The 20,910-nt window shown below is 43.7% G+C and overlaps 1 protein-coding gene, 1 long non-coding RNA gene and 1 pseudogene across 3 annotated transcripts in view; 2 read left to right on the forward strand and 1 right to left on the reverse strand.

Annotated features, from left to right (window-relative positions):
- Positions 1-20,910, forward strand: part of LOC125549158 (uncharacterized) — a 55,819-nt gene that overhangs the window by 21,360 nt on the left and 13,549 nt on the right. The gene's annotated exons all lie outside the window — the stretch shown is intronic.
- On the forward strand, positions 12,569-15,057 carry LOC147960798 (putative disease resistance protein RGA1; annotated as a pseudogene).
- LOC125518111 (putative cysteine-rich receptor-like protein kinase 20) lies at positions 15,789-20,614 on the reverse strand. The gene is made up of 8 exons (XM_048683048.2): positions 19,927-20,614; positions 19,524-19,579; positions 18,714-18,799; positions 17,530-17,711; positions 17,216-17,417; positions 16,781-17,018; positions 16,510-16,663; positions 15,789-16,368 (listed from the first exon to the last, which is right to left on the reverse strand). Exons 1-8 carry the CDS (start codon positions 20,371-20,373, stop codon positions 16,030-16,032), a joined length of 1,704 nt encoding a protein of 567 aa, XP_048539005.1. The 5' UTR covers positions 20,374-20,614; the 3' UTR covers positions 15,789-16,029.

The raw sequence follows: 20,910 nt of genomic DNA on the forward strand, positions 1-20,910 counted from the left end.
GATTGGATTATGTCTATCTCAATACGGTAATTCATTTAAAGAGAATAATGGTTACTCTGTTTATTTGAATAATACCTTCAATGGCCTTACACCTGAAATGAATGGTTTATTGAATCTCGATCGTAGTGATACACATGTTCATGCCAAAAGATATAGGATAGTAATGATAGTACCACCTACTTGTGGCACTGCCACGTAAGTCATATCGGTGTAAAACGCATGAAGAAGCTCCATGTTGATGGATCTTTGGGCTCACTCGTTTTTGAAAAGTTTGAGACATGCGAGCCATGTCTATTGGTGTATATGCATGAAGAAACTCCATGCAAATGGACCGTTTGGACTCACTTGATTTTGAATCACTTGAGACATGCAAATCATACCACATGGGCAAGATGACTGAAAGCCTCGTTTTCAGTAAAATGGAACTAGAAAGCAACTTATTGGAAGTAATACATTTTGATGTGTGCAGTCCAATGAGTGCTGAGGCGTGTAGTGGATATCGTTATGTTCTTACTTCATAGGTGATTTGAGTAGATGTTGAGTACATTTACTTGATGAATCACGAGTCTGAATTATTGAAAGGTTCAAGTAATTTCAGGGTGAAGTTGAAAGATCGTCGTGACAAGAGGATAAAATATCTATGATATGATCATAGAGATGAATATCTGAATTACGAGTTTGGCACAGAATTAAGACATTGTGGAAATTGTTTCACAACTAATACAGCCTGGAACACCATAGTGTGATGGTGTGTCCGAACATCATAACTGCACCCTATTGGATATGATGCATACCATGATGTCTCTTATCGAATTACCACGATATTTTATGGGTTAGGCATTAAAGACAACTACATTCACTTTAAATAGGGCACCACGTAATTCTGATGAGATGACACCATATGAACTATGGTTTAGAGAAACCTAAGCTGTCATTTCTTAGAAGTTTGGGGCTGCGATGCTTATGTGAAAAAGTTTCAGGCTGATAAGCTCGAACCCAAAGAGGATAAATGCATCTTCATAGGACACCCAAAACAGTTGGGTATACCTCCTGTCTCAGATCCGAAAGCAATAAGGGATTGTTTCTAGAATCGGGTCCTTTCTCGAGGAAAAGTTTCTCTCGAAAGAATTGAGTGGGAGGATGGTGGAGACTTGATGAGGTTATTGAACCGTCTCTTCAACTAGTGTGTGGCAGAGCACAAGGAGTTGTTCCTGTGGCACCTACACCAATTGAAGTGGAAGCTTATGATAGTGATCATGAAACTTCAGATCAAGTCACTACCAAACCTCGTGGGATGACAAGGATGCATACTACTTCAGAGTGGTACGTAATCCTGTCTTGGAAGTCATGTTGCTAGACAACAATGAACCTACGAGCTATGGAGAAGCGATGGTGGGCCCGGATTCCGATAAATGGCTTGAGGCCATAAAATCTGAGAGAGGATCCATGTATGGAAACAAAGTGTAGACTTTGACAGAACAACTCGATGGTCGTGAGGCTGTTGAGTACAGATGGATTTTAAAAGGAAGACGGACAATGATGGTAAATTCCACCATTAAGAAAGCTCGACTTGTCGTTAAGATGTTTTCCGACAAGTTCAAGGAGTTGACTACGATGAGACTTTCTCACTCGTAGCGATGCTAAGAGTCTGTTGGAATTATATTAGCGATTACTGCATTATTTATGAAATCTTGCAGATAGGATGTCAAAACATTGTTTCCTCAACGTTTTTTTTGAGGAAAGGTTGTATGTGATACAAACCGGAAGGTTTTGTCAATCCTGAAAGATGCTAATAAGTATGCAAAGCTCCAGCAATCCTTCTAGGGACTGGAGTAAGCATCTCGGAGTTGGAATGTATGCTTTGATAAGATGATCAAAGTTTTGGGTGTATACAAAGTTTATGAGAAACTTGTATTTCCAAAGAAGTGAGTGGGAGCACTATAGAATTTCTGATGAGTATATGTTGTTGACATATTATGGATCAGAAATGATGTAGAATTTCTGGAAAGCATATAGGGTTATTTGAAAAGTGTTTTTCAATGGAAAGCCTGGATTAAGCTACTTGAACATTGAGCATCAAGATCTATAAGGATAGATCAAAACGCTTAATGGTACTTTCAAATGAGCACATACCTTGACATGATCTTAAAGGTGTTCAAGATGGATCAGTCAAAGAATGAGTTCTTGCCTGAGTTGTAAGGTATGAAGTTAAGACTTAAAGCTCGACCACGGCAGAAGAAAGAGGAAGGACGAAGGTCGTCCCCTATGCTTTTATCATAGGCTCTCTACAGTATGCTATGCTGTGTACCGCACCTGAAGTGTGCCTTGCCATGAGTTAGTCAAGGGGTATAAGAGTGATCTAAGAATGGATCACAGGACAGCGGTCGAAGTTATCCTTAGTAACTAGTGGACTAAGGAATTTTCTCGATTATGGAGGTGGTAAAAGAGTTCGTCGTAAAGGGTTATGCCGATGCAAACTTTGACACTAATCCAGATTATTCTGAGTAGTAAACTGGATTCGTATAGTAGAACAGTTATTTGAAATGGCTCCAAATATAGCGTAGTAGCTGCATCTACAAGATGACATAGAGATTTGCGAAGTACATACGGATCTGAAAGATTCAGACCCGTTGACTATAACATCTCTCACAAGCATAACATGTTCAAACCCAGAACTCATCGAGTGTTAATCACATGGTAATGTGAACTAGATTATTGACTCTAGTAAACTCTTTGGGTGTTAGTCACATGGGGATGTGACCTTGAGTGTTAATCACATATCGATGTGAACTGGATTATTGACTCTAGTGCAAGTGGGAGACTGTTGGAAATATGTCCTAGAGGCAATAATAAATTAGTTATTATTATATTTCCTTGTTCATGATAATCGTTTATTATCCATGCTAGAATTGTATTGATAGGAAACTCAGATACATGTGTGGATACATAGACAACACCATGTCCCTAGTAAGCCTCTAGTTGACTAGCTCGTTGATCAATAGATGGTTACGGTTTCCTGACCATGGACATTGGATGTCATTGATAATGGGATCACATCATTAGGAGAATGATGTGATGGACAAGACCCAATCCTAAGCCTAGCACAAGATCATGTAGTTCGTATGCTAAAGCTTTTCTAATGTCAAGTATAATTTCCTTAGACCATGAGATTGTGCAACTCCCGGATACCGTAGGAGTGCTTTGGGTGTGCCAAACGTCACAACGTAACTGGGTGGCTATAAAGGTACACTACAGGTATCTCCGAAAGTGTCTGTTGGGTTGGCACGAATCGAGACTGGGATTTGTCACTCCGTGTAAACGGAGAGGTATCTCTGGGCCCACTCGGTAGGACATCATCATAATGTGCACAATGTGATCAAGGAGTTGATCACGGGATGATGTGTTACGGAACGAGTAAAGAGACTTGCCGGTAACGAGATTGAACAAGGTATCGGGATACCGACGATCGAATCTCGGGCAAGTGTCGTACCGATAGACAAAGGGAATTGTATACGGGATTGATTAAGTCCTTGACATCGTGGTTCATCCGATGAGATCATCGTGGAACATGTGGGAGCCAACATGGGTATCTAGATCCCGCTGTTGGTTATTGACCGGAGAGTCATCTCGGTCATGTCTGCATGTCTCCCGAACCCGTAGGGTCTACACACTTAAGGTTCGGTGACGCTAGGGTTATAGAGATATTAGTATGCGGTAACCCGAAAGTTGTTCGGAGTCCCGGATGAGATCCCAGACATCACGAGGAGTTCCGGAATGGTCCGGAGGTAAAGAATTATATATAGGAAGTGCTATTTCGGCCATCGGGACAAGTTTCGGGGTCACCGGTATTGTACCGGGACCACCGGAAGGGTCCCGGGGGTCCACCGGGTGGGGCCACCTGCCCCGGGGGGCCACATGGGCTGTAGGGGGTGCACCTTGGCCTATATGGGCCAAGGGCACCAGCCCCAAGAGGCCCATGCGCCAAGAGAAGAGGGAAAGGAAGAGTCCTAAAAGGGGAAGGCACCTCCGAGGTGCCTTGGGGAGGAGGGACTCCTCCCTGGCCGCACCCTTCCTTGGAGGAAGGGCCAAAGGCTGCGCCCCCCTCTCCCTTGGCCCTATATATAGTGGGGAAAGGGAGGGCAGCCATACCTGAGCCCTCGCGCCTCCCTCTCCCTCCCATGACACATCTCCCTCCTCCCGCAGCGCTTGGCGAAGCCCTGTTGGAATCCCGCTACTTCCACCACCACGCCGTCGTGCTGCTGGATCTCCATCAACCTCTCCTCCCCCCTTGCTGGATCAAGAAGGAGGAGACGTCGCTGCTCCGTACGTGTGTTGAACGCGGAGGTGCCGTCCGTTCGGCGCTAGGATCATCGGTGATTTGGATCACGACGAGTACGACTCCATCAACCCCGTTCTCTTGAACGCTTCCGCGCGCGATCTATAAGGGTATGTAGATCCACTCCTCCCTCGTTGCTAGATGACTCCATATATTGATCTTGGTGACACGTAGGAATTTTTTTTGAATTATTGCTACGTTCCCCAACATGCATCACCATGATCTTGCGTGTGCGTAGGGAAATTTTTGAAATTACTACGTTCCCCAACAATATAGCCGTTCAATATATTGATCTTTATGTCTCAACCATTTCGAGACTCCTCGTCATGTCCGTGATCAAATCCGGGACTCCAAATTACCTTCAGTACATCAAAACACATAAACTCATAATATCGATCGTCACCGAACGTTAAGCGTGCGGACCCTACAGGTTCGAGAACTATGTAGACATGACCGAGACTCATCTCCGGTCAATAACCAATAGTGGAACCTGGATGCTCATATTGGTTCCTACATATTCTACGAAGATCTTTATCGGTCAAACCGCATAACAACATACGATGTTCCCTTTGTCATCGGCATGTTACTTGCCTAAGATTCGATCGTCGGTATCCCAATACCTAGTTCAATCTCGTTACCGGCAAGTCTCTTTACTCGTTCCGTAATTTTACATCCCGTAACTAACTCATTAGCTACATTGCTTGCAAGGCTTATTGTGATGTACATTACCGAGAGGGCCCCAGAGATACCTCTTAGATAATCGGAGTGACAAATCCAAATCTTGATCCATGCCAACTCAACAAACAACATTGGAGACACCTGTAGAGCACCTCTATAATCACCCAGTTACGTTGTGACGTTTGGTAGCACACAAAGTGTTCCTCCGGTATTCGGGAGTTGCATGATCTCATAGTCATAGGAACATGTATAGTTATGGAGAAAGCAATAGCAACAAACTAAACAATCATCGTGCTAAGCTAACGGATGGATCAAGTCAATCACATCATTCTCTAATGATGTGATCTCGTTAATCAAATGACAACTTATGTCTATGGTTAGGAAACGTAACCATCATTGATTCAACGAGCTAGTCAAGTAGATGCAAGCTAGTGACACTTTGTTTGTCTATGTATTCACACTTGTACTAAGTTTCCGGTTAATACAATTCTAGCATGAATAATAAACATTTGTCATGATATAAGGGAATATAAATAACAACTTTATTATTGCCTCTAGGGCATATTTTCTTCATGGGTTCCCTCATCCCTGCTACCATAGCGGCCAACTGAGGCTAGGGGAACTCTTGACAGCGCGGCTGCTCAAGGGGATGCAAGTCGCCTCCTGATTGCATCTCTCAAGAAACCCTAGAAAAAACATTTTGAGACGTTTTTGCTTTCATTGACAGCTTGCTTGCTAGGAAAAGTATAGTTCACTCGTTTGGGCGTCCCAAATTTTACAATCCATTTGGACCTCCTTTTTAGGGCCTCTTTCGTTTGCAAGATTCTGAAAACACATGAATAAGCAAAATACATTATTAGACTGCCATGTCCTCTTGAATCCCGTGCGATTAAAACTACAGGAATTTCAATGAAAAAAAAGTTTGATAGCATAGAAAACACAAATAATTTTACCAATATGTTTGATTGGATGAATTTCCCCCCTCCAATACAGGAATTTATTTGTAACCACCGAGAGAGAGCATTCCCACAAGTGTTACAAAGCCAAATTCTCACTTTTATTTTCGGGATGTCATTGATCCAGATACACTTGCGGCCTTTGCAATGCAAGCATCTATATAGACCAGACGCTTAAATACAAGCATACACTGTAGATGAGGAATTGAATCTGATAGGAACTGAACCCACTGTAGACGAGGTGGACGGTCACCTGGTCGGCCTTCAGAAACCTGGCTCTGTTGAGGCGCGCCGCGCGGAGATTAGAAATGGCAAGAAGCCCCAGGAGCAGTGCTTGTGGAACGACCAAAATAATAGTACCCGTGAGGAATTGGAAGCAGACCTATCAGCAAGGACGGCAACGAAGCCCATATACAGAGAGGAGCAAATGGGAACCGCCACCGGAAGGCATATGGAAATTAAACTCTAATGCAGCGTTCCTAACCAATACTGGCGACACTGTGGCTGGAACCATCGTCAGAACACACCAGGGTGTGGTTGCATTAGCATGTGGGCAGCGACTGCAGGCATGCAAGGACCCAGAAGAAGCTGAAATGGCTGCTGTTGCACACGGACTCTCAGTATTAAGCAAATACTATAGGGGGCCAGTTTGTGTGGAATCAGACTGTGCTTCAGTCATCTCAATGCTGAATAACAGAGCAAGTTATCTGTCGGCTCTTTTCCCCTAGTCATGGAAGTGAGGCACTTCATGAATGTTTTCAAAGAAGTGACCTTCAGTAGTGTGAGAAGATCCAGCAATAAACTGGCACATGAGCTTGCTGCTCTAGCAAGAAGACAGGGAGACCTCTTTATTTTTGACGATGTCCCTCCTTCCTTAAGGAGCATCCTCATAGAGGACTGTAATAGCTCTTCCATTGTTACTTAAGTTGTAGCTGGTTTGATCCTAAAATAAAATAAAATAAAAAATACAAGCATACGCACACATCCTTGTGAACGCACATAGGTACATACATCCTATTCGTATGAGCATCTTTAAAAAACTGAGGCTGGCGGATTTTAGACTAACTAAGTGCATTGTCAACATGGACCCTCAAACCGCCCGCAACCGTGCGGTCCGGACATGTTTTGTTATCCAACGCGGTCCTATATCGATCCGCTCGGCTGCCCGGGTATCATTTTTTCCGAAAACTAGAAGCAAGGAGCTCTGTGTGCGTCCGGACCGCTGCCACGCAAGCGTCCGACAAACATGGCCCAGCCAAAACCCTCCCCCTCGCCCGCTCGCTTTCCTGCCCGAAGTCAGCTGCCCGCATTCATGCCGCCCTAGAGCGGCCGCTTCGCATTGACGCCTTTCTAGAGCGGACGTGACATATCACTGACACCGGCATTGAAGTGACTTGCCGGCCTAGGGCGCCGCCACTCCGTGTCCCCAATGTGCGCGCCTATTCAAAGCCGGGGGACGTTTACTGAACGAGACGGGATGAATATCTACCATTGTTGAATGTTTTACCAACAAGCAAAATTAGAAAAAGTATATTTTAAAGAAAATCTAGTTTTTTTAGACAAACATTGTTGAATGTTTTACCAACATCCAAAATTGGATGGTGAAAAAACGTTCGTGTAGGTCCGAAAATAAAACAAGAAGAATGCAAGAAGGCAATTTTTTAAAGCACTTTGGGACATTTATTTTGTCTTTTTGTCCGAACGGATCCTTTTCCGTTACAAAGCTTTGCATGTTAGCAAAATATTCAATAATGTTTAACACAATGAAGAGGAAGATTCGAAAACAAAAGTAAGACAACTAAAGTTTTGATGAATGCCAGGTAAGAAAAGGAAAATTGCAGAGAACCCATCCTCCGTCCGAAAATACTTATCAAAAAAGTTAATGTGTTTAGATGTATTTTAGTTTAAATACATCTGTTTTATCATTTTTATAACAAATAATACTTGTTTTTTGAACAAAATGGATGTATCACTCTAAAAAAAAGAAAAATGTTGTATCTAAACGTATTTTAGTTTTAAATACATTTATTTTTATCAATTTTTACGATAAAGTATTTTTGGATGAAGGGAGTAGAGCGGCAAGAGGCTCTCCTTCACTGTGAGAACGGAAGTGCACAATCGCCTAGAGCCAAGTCATAGGACTACCTTCCAAGGTTTTGGTTATTGAATGAGTGAATTTTACCGAGAGAGACTGATAAATGTGGTTATCATGGTTATCGAGAAATACCGAGAATATTTTAAACGAATTTTATAATTGAATTTTGAATTTAAATAAGCGAATGAACGAACATTCGAATCAGAGACCTTTCAAAACAGGAACTAGGTTGCTATCAACATGTCAGCATCAACTCTCATGTCATTAATTAAATCCTACATACTTTATTATAAATTGAGCGTTTAAATTCAATTTAATATTTTTTGCTTGGTATGGGGATTTAACGAAGGGAACGAAAATCGCGGTAACCACGGGGAATCTTGAAATTTCGACTGTAAGGGCATCTCCAGCCGGGCCCCCAGCAGGTCCCCCAGGCCACTTTTTGGCGCCGGCGCCGAAAAAACGGCCCAGTCGCGCCCCCAGGACGCCAAAAATCGCTGGTTCGGACCTTTTTTCCGCCCGGCGGTCACAGGCCGAACCCGGCGCGCTGGGGAGCTGTTGGGGGCTCCGGCGCTAGGGAAAAGCACGCTTGGCCCACACCGATAGGGGAAAAGTCAAGGTTTTCTTTCCCCGACTCGCCTCGCACCCCCCGCGCCCTCGGCCACCACTAGCTATATCCCGGCGACGGCCGTCGCCCTACTCCGGTAGATAGCCATTCCCCGTCGGAAAATAGCAGCGCTTCGCCGCGGCAGCCCCTCCCACAGCAGCTGGGCGTTTCCGGCCGCCGTTTCCGGCCGCGGAGGCGCGGTTTAACGGCGGGTACACGCCCACCGAGCGCAAGGTGTTCGGCGTTTTGCCTGTCTCGGCGATGGACTCGGATGAGGAGGAAGAGCTCGCCGCGCTGCTGGAGGAGGAAGCCGCGGCCGACGTCCAGGAAGAAGAGCATCTCATGGTGCTCGCCGCCCTCGCCCAGCTGCTGGCGAGCAATGAAAATCCGCAGCGAGGTGGCTCGGCGTCGGGGCGAGTGAAAGCAAAGAACCGGCATCGTCTCCAAGACTACTGCATGCTCTACTCCGACTACTTCGCCAATGCTCCACTTCATGGCGAGAGAACATTTCGGCGCCATTATCGGATGAGCCGAAAGCTCTTCCTCAGGATTGTGAATTCCATCCGGGAGTTCGACAACTACTTCAAGTGCAAGATGGATTGCACTGGCGCTCTTGGATTCACCTCCATCCAGAAGTGCACGACAGCGATGAGGATGCTTGCATATGGAGCTCCCAGTGATTCAATCGACGACTATGGGCGCATGGCCAAGTCCACCAGCATAGAGTGTTTCTACAAGTTCTGTCGGGCAGTGGTGGCAGTGTTTGGGCCACAATACTTGAGAACACCCAATGCAGAAGACACTGCTCGGATCCTAGCCCAGAATGCAGCAAGAGGATTTTCTGGGATGCTTGGAAGCATCGACTGCATGCATTGGAAATGGAAGAACTGCCCATTTGGTTGGCAGGGGATGTACAAAGGCGCCAAAGGCGGTTGCAGTGTGGTGCTTGATGCGGTAGCCACACAGGACCTCTGGATTTGGCACTCCTTCTTTGATATGCCAGGAACTCACAATGACATCAACGTGCTGCAGTGCTCTCCTATTTTTGCCAAGCTCGTTGAGGACCATTCTCCTCTGGTGAACTTCGAGATCAATGGGCACCAATACAACAAGGGGTACTATCTAGCTGACGGCATCTATCCGAGATGGTCGACATTTGTGAAGACGATCTCAAACCCTGTGGCAGGAGGCAAGAACGCCTGGTTTGCGAAGTTTCAGGAGGCTTGCAGGAAGGATGTCGAGCGGGCATTTGGTGTGCTCCAATCTCGATTTGCTGTTGTTCGGTACCCCGCTCAGACCTGGCCCAAAGATCAAATGTGGGAGATTATGACTTGCTGTGTCATCTTGCACAACATGATCATCGAGAGCGAGCAAGAAGACCCAGTGTTTGACACTGAACCATACTATAGGCAGGGTCCTCTAGCCGAAGTTGATCACCAGCTACCGGCAACTTGGACTGTCTATCTCAGTATGCGTCAGGAGATTCGAGACCCACAGGTGCATCATCAACTGCAGAAAGATCTGATTGAGCACCTATGGAGGCTCAAGGGGGACGCTGTGTGATGAAATACGAGTTTTTATTTGTTGAACTATATAATTTGTATTGAACTATTTGTTGTTGTACTATTTTGTTGAAGTATTTGATTTTTCTGTGATGAAATATGTGATAAGAAATAATTGTGTTGATAATTGAACGCCGAGACACGGCGAAACCACGCCAAATATGGGCCTATTCTCGCCCATATGGGTCCTTTATTCGCCGAAATTGGGCCAATTTCAGCGCCTGGGGGCGAGCTGGGGGCGACGACTGGGCGCAAAACCGCCCCAGCGCCGAGTGTATCGCCGGCTCGCCCCCAGGAGGCGATTTTTATGCGTCCTAGGAGGACCAACGGCTGGAGATGCCCTAACCAAAACCTTGCTACCCTCCACCCTCCCCTTCCCTCGCCGCCGGCGTCGTCGGAGCGGCTCCCTCCATCTGATTCGGATCTGGCGGATGGAGGACCTCCCGAACACCGAACCTGTCCGGCGGGCGGAGACTCGGCTCTGCGCGCGCTGCGGCCCATGGGTGGAGCCGTGGAGGCCTGGTGGGGGCACTCAGCCGGATGCGGTGCCGGCTCTTGCGGCATAGCTAGCCGGCCGGCGGTGGCCCTAACGGCATCTATACTTCCATGAACTTCCATCCATGGCGTGACATTGGCGCGTAGGAGTCGCCGCGTCCGAGGCATCGCCGGTGGTCGACGAAACGGGTTTGACAACTAGTAAGTATAACTCTCCACTTTCAGGAGGGCGATTCTTAGTTTGCCAAATGTAGGTAACTAGGTAGAAATGAAATAAATATTCATCGGGACAAACTTCTTTGGCAAAAAGATCAAAGACCACTGGAAATTACTCCCTCCGTCCCATACATTATGAGACGGGGTAGTAACTTATTAGTCGTTTGGTATGCAGACATAATGATGTGGATGATTTTTTTTTGAAACTATGATGTGGATGAATTGGGAGTGCTTATCTTCTGACTGATGACTGAGGCAAGTTGGTTTGAAAAGTGGGTTGTAGATCTTTATATGCTAAAAGTTTTCTGCACCCATCTTCATTTCTTCAGACAACCAGAGTTTCAGTTACTTTTGCATTTAGGTCTTTGTATGGCTTTCTCTACACATAAGGCTGGTCACAATGGGGAGGAACTTAGGAGTAACATCACACACTCCAATACAACTTTGCTTATGTGGCACATATTTAATGAAGAGAGAGGTGCTTGTGGTAACTAGCTAAGTTACCGGTACATCACACACTCCAAGAAACAATGAGTCTATAACCTAATAAATACATCGTTGCATGACACTACATAGATATTCCTACCCACTATAGAGGTAGTAACATAGTCTAGGGAAGTGTGTAAGTTACTAGCTTATGTTCTCGTCCATTGTGACCAGCCTAAGTATTACAAGTTCAGCCAAGGGTAACCTACTCTTTATTTAAAAAGGGTAACGTACTATATTGGGTTAGAAACCAGGAGAGAGACATCAAGTGTTGCTTTTGTCCAAGCAACGAATTATATGATCAACTCCTTTGTCGATGCCTATTAGCATGATATAAATGGTGATGGCGTGCTTCTTGGTGCGCCTTTTGGCTTTGCTTTAACTCCTACATATCCTGATCATCCTAGCGAAGGCTGGAAATGTCATTCTCCACCCTCAAAACAATTTTTTGAGCTATTTGGGAGGTGCAGGTCTGCAGCAACTCTCTTGGGCTGTGAAAGACAAAGATACTATTCGTATGTCAACACAAACCATACCTGATGATCCTACTAGTGTCTTTTAGGCCATTACAGAAACCAGTGGCTTAGGAGGTGTCCTACAGGGATACAGACAAGCGAGGGAACAGGACATATTTCCAAGGACGATGGTTTCCATGGTCGCCAGTGGTGGTTGATGTATGCTTGTGTTTGTGTGTAGTCCTGGCCTTCTAGTGTCGTTGTTTTATTCCAAGTCGTAGTGCTGTATGGAGGATGGTTATGTTCTTCAGTTCAGTTGCATTTTACCATCTTTTGTGGCCTGAGGCCCTGAACTATTGTCATGCTCAATGGTTTCTTTAGTGAAATCAGGGATGATGTCCTTTTTTATATATAAAAAATGTGTTTCACCTCTGTCTGCATTTGCAAAAAATTTGTGCACTTTTTCCTTTTGTGGCATGTGCCTCCCAAAAGTGTGCAAGTATCATTTTGTTTTGCAGAGGCATCAAGGAGAGATATATGTTATGTTCTAGCTAACTATGTATGAAATGACAGTTTTTTTTTACTGTGAATATTAAATGCAGTATACAGAGAAAAATAGTAAAGCAAATCTGATGATATTCTATGTGCAGCTCCTTTGTGCTTTATTGCCCAGATATCCAATATGGCAGAGGTGATTATATCAAGCCTTGCAATCTCAGTTCTCCGAAAGGCCACATCTTCTGGCAGTGAATGGGCCGTTAATGAGTTCAAGTCGTCCTGGAATATCAAGAAAGAGCTTGGAAAGTTGGAAAGGTCACTGAGTTCCATCTGTGGTGTTCTTGAAGATGCCGAGGGCAAACAGTCAACTTCTTATGCTCTTAAAGAGTGGTTAGACAATTTGAAGGATGCAGTCTACGACATAGATGATGTTCTGGATGGCGTGGCCACCCGAGCTCTAGAGCAAAAGGTTCATACAGGATTCTTCGCTCGAATGACCCACATGCTTGCTTTTCCATTCAAATTGAGCCACATGATAAGAGATGTCCGTGAAAAACTTGATGACATAGCATCCAACAGATCAAAATTTGGATTAACAGGCCATCTAATTGATAGCCATGTATCCAGGTGCAGTAACAGGGAAACACATTCCTTTATTAATGAAAAATATATTATTGGAAGAGATGACGCTAAAGACAATATTGTCAGAGTTATATTGACTGCTGCAAACTCAAATTCTTTGTCTGTGCTTCCTATAGTTGGTTTGGGAGGCATAGGAAAAACTGCATTGGCCAAGTTGGTATACAATGATGCACGGACTAGCAAGAAGTTTGAAAGGAAGTTATGGGCATGTGTCTCTGATGTATTTGATCTTCACAAGATCTTAGATGACATAATACAATCTGGTAGCGGTGAAAGCAACAAAGAACTAAACCTGGAAATGTTACATCGCAAGTTGCGTGGGATTTTACAGGAGAAGAGATTTTTCCTTGTACTTGATGACATGTGGAATGATAAAGTTTCTGACTGGGAAGAGTTGAGAAGCCTGCTTTCCAGTGGTGGTAGTGGAAGTGTGATTGTAGTCACTACGCGCAGTTCAAATGTTGCATCCCTGGTGAAGACCCTGGAACAATATGACGTTGCAAAATTACCACATGATGAGTGTATGGAAGTATTTGTTCAGTGCGCATTCAGAGATGGCAGTGAAAAAGACCCCGATTTGCTAAAACTGGGGAACTCCATTGTTAAAAAATGTTGTGGTGTTCCTTTGGCAGCAAAGACACTGGGTTCCCTGTTGTGTAATAGTCGAAATGTTGAAGAATGGCGGCGCATCAACGAAGACAAACTGTGGAACATTGAGGGAAGCATAAATGGTATTTTGACAGCATTAAAATTGAGTTATGATGAACTTCCACCTCATCTGCGAGCGTCTTTCTCTTGCCTATCAACTTTTCCGAAGGACTACCATATGTTTACAAATCACCTTGTTATGTTCTGGATGGCATTGGGGTTGTTGCACGGGGGCAGTGAAAGCCACGAGGCGTTAACTAATGGAGCAAAATACTTCCATGAACTTCTTGACAGATCCCTTTTACAAGACCAATATATTCTTTACGATGGCAGCATTCAGAAATGTAAAATGCATGATCTCGTTCATGATCTAGCAATATCGGTGTCCAGAAATGAGTGTGCTATTGTTAGTTGTGAAAAGGTTGCAGTGTCTGAAACAGTTCGGCATCTAGTGTGGGACCGCAAGGACTTTTCAGGTGGATCTGAAATTTCCTAAGCAGCTGAAAAGGGCACGTAAGGTGAGAACTTGTGCAAGCAGATACAATTATGGCACCGTGAGCAAAGCCTTCCTCGAGGACCTATTCTCTACTTTCACACTCCTGCGTGTCTTGATTTTCTCTTCTGTTGAATTTGAAGAGCTACCGAGTTCAGTTGCAAATTTGAGGCATCTGAGGTGCCTAGATCTACAATGGAACAAGAAAATCAGAATCCTACCGAATTCCTTATGCAGATTGGTGAATCTACAAACAGTTCATCTTGGCCGGCCGGTGCAGCCAATTTGAGGAGCTACCAGGACGTATGGATGAACTTGTCAACCTTACGTTCTTGGTCCTCACGTCAAAACAAAAGAATTTAATAAAAAGTGGGTTTTGTGGTTGGTCTTCCATGGCATTCCTATATCTGAGCGGCTGCACTGAGTTAATATCACTCACAGAAGGATTTGGTAGCCTCACTGCTCTCCGAGAGTTGCTCATCTTCAACTGCCCAAAGCTCGCTTCTCTCCCCTCTTCCATGAAGCAGCTCTGTGTGCTTGAGAAGTTGGTGATTAGTAACTGCCAAGAGCTTGATCTGATGGAACCAGTAGAAGCCTTGAGTGGGCTGGGAAGCCTACATGTGCTTACTCTCGTTGAGCTTCCAAATCTCATGGGCTTTCCAGAGAGCTTCAAATCTTGTGTGTCATCTCTTCAGCATGTCCTGATTCGCGATTGCAAAGGGGTTGAGAAGCTGCCGAGCTTCATTCGAGATTTCACCTGTCTTAAGAAAATTGTAATTCAGGACTGCCCTAAGTTGAGCAGGAGATGCACGGCTGAATCCGGGGAGGATTATCATCTCATCCGCGATATCCCTGTCATACACATCGATGGAGACACTTGCGAAGGGTAAGCTTATTAACTGCAGATTTGAGTTTCTCAGCTAGTTACTCTTCTGTTCCTTCGGGGAAAAAAATATTTGAGCATATCCATCATATCATATTCATATGCTTTACCTCACTATGCTTCACGCATGTACAGGAGACACGAGGCTCTAACAAGCACATATATCATAAATCCTGATGGAAGAAACGTGTGAAGAAGTTCATATTCGGAATGAGCTCTCAGCTGAGGCACACCCTGTCAGCGGATTCCTTACAGTGTCGATTAGGTTATTTCTTCGACATGTATTTGCAACATCTGTAACACTGCTATTTGTATTGACTAAGAATAAGCTAGACAAACGGTGTTTTTATTTGTTTTGTGGTCTATATGCTCTGTTCTGGTTTAGTTTGTACTTTGCGCCTTCTTTGACATTCTTCTTCTAATACACAACGACACAGCTTTAGATGTGTGGTTGAGAAAATGAATAGTCCAGACACCTGTGCTTGAAATATAAACACAATATGTTCTTGAGGGTGCGCTTCCATTTCCTTTCTATTATGCCTTGTGAAATATGGTTAGTAAGTTGCATGAGCTTTGGCACAAGTTTGATTCATTGGCGCAGTTACATTAATGATGATCATTCAGGATTAAAGTTAAGTCTGGACGAAGCTGTCTTTTGCTGTTACAACTATTTGGCATCACTACTCTAGTGAGGCGTCGGTTTGTTCAGAGTTCAGGCAGCTGACAGTAAGCGAGATGATCATCGATGGATTGTGCTGCTTGGTGTAACACAGTCGACCAGGAGCGATTGGACAAGATTTAGAGAAGTACATCAAATGATTTTAGAAGCCTTTGGTAAGGAAAAAAACATATTTACTTCTACTTACAGAACTGATATGGGTATCTGTTGTCTGTACACACTCTGAATTCTGGACGAGGAAAGCTCCATGATCCTTCGACATCTTCCAGCTATATATGGCATTGGACATTTTTCGTCACATCAAACCTCCGGGTCTACGATGATTCGAACTCTAGTCAGCACTGTGGCTGAACTCGTTATGGTTATGTCTATTGTCCGGCTTGATTGGTTTATGTATGTAACTTCACCAGCACCCCCTTCACTCAGCACGTAAGGCCGCTTAGGCTCCACTGGTAGCCTCATGCTTTCAGAGCTCAGCATTGCAGCTATGTCAGTCATGGTGGGCCGATCTGCTGGATCTTCCTGAGAACAGAGCAGTGCCACCTGAGCACATCGCGTTATCTCGGCGATGTCGTATCCGTTCCCTAGAGACGGATCCACAAGCTCACGCAACCTTTGGTCCTTCCACATATGCCAGGCCTGAAATGTTTTCCGGTAGATTAATTCGATGTTTACAGAATTGCAATGTGAATCCATACTCATAGATTAAGTATTAGCACAAACAATCATGCGCATAGAATTGTGAGAGATGCTGCTTGAAATCCATTTATCTTCACTTACATCTCGTACAAGATCGCCAACAGTATCCCCTCGCTTGTCGAGTACAGTGTTCTTTCGTCCGCTAATGGTCTCCAGAACCAAGATGCCAAAGCTGAAGACATCTGTCTTCAGTGAGTAAACTCCTCGAGATGCATACTCTGGAGCAATGTAACCACTGAAAAATAGGGGGGGGGGGAAGCAGAGACCAAAACTGCAAAATTAGCACGTTTGAACACAAAATAATGGAACCTGTAATGATTGAAAAAACCAGGAAGCAGGCAGCTTCATATACCTAGTGGCCACCACCCTGCTTGTGTGCTCTTCTGTTATGTCTGAACACAGTGTTTTAGCTGATCCAAAATCAGAAATCTTTGGGGTCATGTCATATTCCAAGAGAATGTTATTTGGTTTCAAGTCCCTATGGACAATATGTAACATTGAGTGTTTGTGCAGGTAAACAAGCCCCTCTACCAACCCCTTGATTATTTTGAGTCTCTTAGACCAATCTAGCAACGGTCCTTTTATCCTGTCTGTGGAATATTGAAACAGCAAGCCTTTAGATAACATAATTTTTATATATATTCTGCTCTAAATCAAATCATCACAGTTTAAAGCAATTACAACAGAAAACAAGAACGTAGCACATCATTAACTGTACATAAGTTTGTTCACATATTTAGTCAGAAGCACGTCCTATGAAATAAATCAGATGATAGGGAAAATATACCAAATATGTGACAGTCCAAGGAACCATTCTGCATGAACTTGTAGATCAGAATCCTTTCTTTTCCATGGATGCACCACCCCAGTAACCTTATTATATTGGTATACTGAAGCCTAGCAAGCTGCAATTCATTGCTGAAATCAGATAATGTTGCACGGTGATCGAATCTTTTGATGCCAACCACAAATCCTTGGGGCAACTGACCCTGCAATGGTTACAAATAGAGTTTAGACAACATTCTCATTGGAAAGATGCAGATCATAGATTCATAGGCATTTACATAATTAGTTAGTTTCTTTCTATTGGTTTACAAATACCTTGTATGCTGTTGCAAATCCACCAGACCCAAGATATCTCTTCTCTGAGAATTTATCTGTAGCATCCATGATTTGAAAGTAGCTGAACTCTGTGAATCCTGGGTAATTTTCTAACGTGAGCATACAAAGCTTCACTAGTTCTTTGTTGTCGAGGGTTTTCTGTTCTTGCGTGCCTACAATTCCTGTGTCATGAAAAATCCATCCTTGTCACTAATGGAGTTACAAACTTAGTCAATACTGATATGACTAACATAAATACATAATACAAATATGCTGTTAAGAAACAGAATACAAATATGATGTGAAAATACTCCAGTTCCTTTGTCACGCAGATCATCGAATTATCATTTGTAGCAGCTCTAGCTTGTGAAACTTGAAAATAAACTGAAATTTAATAGAAGATTTCATGGATAATATTGTGTTGGGTCTATCATTAAAGTCCTTCCTTTATAATGTCATCTACTCCCTCGGTCCCATAATATAAGAGCGTTTTTGACACTAGTGTAGTGTGAAAAACACTCTTATATTATGGGACAGAGGGGGTACTACTAAATGAGTTATGTATGTATCTAAGAACTTTTGAAGCGTAGATCTGTATTTTCAAAATTTCAAAAAAAATTGTAGTTAGTTAGTTAGACTTCCATGGAATGTGTTTATTAATTTCAGTTGACCACAACGAATCATGTGGTGATCCAGAGTTCACTCATGGTTCATCAGAACAATCATACAGACATTTTTTAATTCTTGTTGCATAATATCCAAAAATATGAACACAGATATTACGATGCCTCATGGGCATAGCAAAGCAAAGCAATTTCGTAATCCGTGAAGCACATAACACCATCGTAAAACTTTAGCCTCTTAGTCTGATACTCCTTCCGTTTCTTTTTAGTCTGCATATAACTTTCGTCTGAAGTCAAAATATCTTCACTTTGACCAAAGTTATAGAAAAAAGTATCAACATTTACAAGGCCAAAGGGATATCTTTAGATTCATTATGAAATGTAGTTTATATTATGTATATTTGATATTGTAGATGTTGATATTCTTTTATACAAATTTGGTCAAAGTTGGTGAAGTTTGACTCGACACAAATCTTATATGTGGAGTAAAAAGGAACGAAGGAAGTACTTAAGTTAACGACTACTACCATTAGGAAACTCAAAGAAACAATTACTTCTTACCTAGTGACGGATGTTCCCGAACATTGCAGAGTTTGCGAGCTCCTTGGACACGTATCTCAGTAATATCTAAAACTCTTGCTGCAAACCTGAAAACAGGTAAATCTCATCATTAGTCTTGAAAATAGGGAAGTTGCTGGTTTAGAGTGTATAGCTAAAGAACTCATGCATGATTATCAAAATATTTAAGAAAGAAAATAATCATGCTAATATAAGGTAGAAATTTGTTGAAACATCAACCATAGTTAAATAAATTATTATATTTTCTCGTAAAAAAATAAAGCCCACATTTTGATTTCAAGTTGATTGATCTGATATGCATCCTACCTTTCAGACGTTGTAACATGTACCTGCAAACATGTACTCCCTCCGTTCCAAAATAGATGACTCAACTTTGTACTAAAGTTAGTATAAAGTTGGGTCATCTATTTTAGAATGGAGGGAGTAGTCACTATCTTGAAACAAGCTTTCACCCAGTTATATATCTAAAGCCCAAATGGACGAACCGAATACGGTCAACAATCAACTTCTCCCTTCATTTTCAGATATATAAAGCATATTTTGACTATCCAAATTCGAGTTTTGACCAAAACTAAGCACTTTTTTATCTTCCTGATTTTGTAACTGCTAAAAATATGTTATAAAATGTGCATGTATTTCTGGATGGAGAAAATAGTTTTCATCTGTCAGCATCCAATTCCAACGTGGTTCACCTTCTACAAAGCCACTGTGTGAACAAACATGATAATTATGGATCGAATATACGAAGGATCATTTACCAAGTAATCTACTACATGTTGAACATTATCTAACCTGACACGGTGGTTTGAACCTTCTATGAATATACCGTCGACCTGCTCCGCAGCTTCCTGGACAAGGATAGCGAAAACGGCAAATAGTAAACCATCGGACTTTTATGAATGAGAGGTCGCCATTTTACATCTTGTGATAATGAATAATGCACTCATTTTCCTTAAAAAAAGGTACTGTATTAACCACGCACAAGTATAAGTACTCCTGCCCACTAAATTCAGATAGAGTTCATATCAAGTTCTTTATTTGTGCAGTAGAAAATTGCGATTGGACTCCAATTCAGAGGCAACTATGCTCATGATCACTGGAAGTCTGGAACAGTCGCGGATCAGTTCAGTCGAATTATAATCAAGTGTGTCCCTCTAAATCGGTGTTTCCCCCATAATCCCAGAAACATGGGTACCTGGACACGATGAGTGTTTGTAGAATTGTCGACGAGGGCGATGAGCGGGATGAGGCGGATGAACATGTCGATCTCGTGCTGCGCGGCGCGGAGCTCGTTGCCCATCCGTGCGCCGAGGAGCAGGCGGCGGAGGTAGCTGCAGTCCTGGCACGCGGTCACGAGCGCGTAGCACCGCCGCAGCGCGCTGCGGAGCTGCTCCAGCGGCCGCCTGGTGGCCTCCCGCCGCATCAGATCGGCGAGCTCCGGCTCCTTCAGCAAGCCGCCGACGAGCTCGACGTGCTGCGCGAGCTGCATGCAGGCGTCCCGGTGGCGGCGCGCAGCCAGGGCGGCCTGCACGACCATGGAGATTAGCCCGAGCGCGTCCACGCCGACTAGCTGCGCCACGTTGGAGGCCTGACCCAGCGTGACCCACAGGCTGCTCGAGGGGCTGCCCCATGGGCTCGCCATCGCTGCTGCTTTCCCCTCCCGTGCGCTGCAGCCTCGTGGTCGTTGCCGCCATTGACAGCATGGTTATATTTGGTGAGCTTGTATGTGGACGCAGACTTTGACTGACTGGGATTTACCGATGTGGTGTCACACTTCTGACTCCCCAGGCCGGCAAGCCCTCGCACACGTTTTTTATTTAACCCATAGGCATACATAAACTCACTCACTCGTATGAACACACCCATAGACCATAGCCCTATAAGTACTGACGGAGCTAGGCAACTTCTTTTGAGGGGGCCAAACATAAATATAGACATTTTGGGGGAGGGGGGAGGGGCAAAAAACTCTACTTTTTCTCATCTTTCTCTCCAAAATTTTTTTCCTTCACATATTTTACAAAAGCTAGGGGGGGGGGGGGGCATGGCCCCTGTAGCTTACAACATAGCTCCGCCATTGCCTATAAGCATTTTTTTTCCTAAAAAGTGATTGCAGCTACCGAGCTCCACTGCTCTTAGTATTTGAAAATTTTAAAAAACACACTTTTGGTATTGAAAATAA

The sequence above is a fragment of the Triticum urartu genome, chromosome 7A (assembly GCF_056163025.1).
Source record: "Triticum urartu cultivar PI428250 chromosome 7A, HENAU_Tu73, whole genome shotgun sequence".
In the NCBI taxonomy this organism is placed as follows: domain Eukaryota; kingdom Viridiplantae; phylum Streptophyta; class Magnoliopsida; order Poales; family Poaceae; genus Triticum; species Triticum urartu.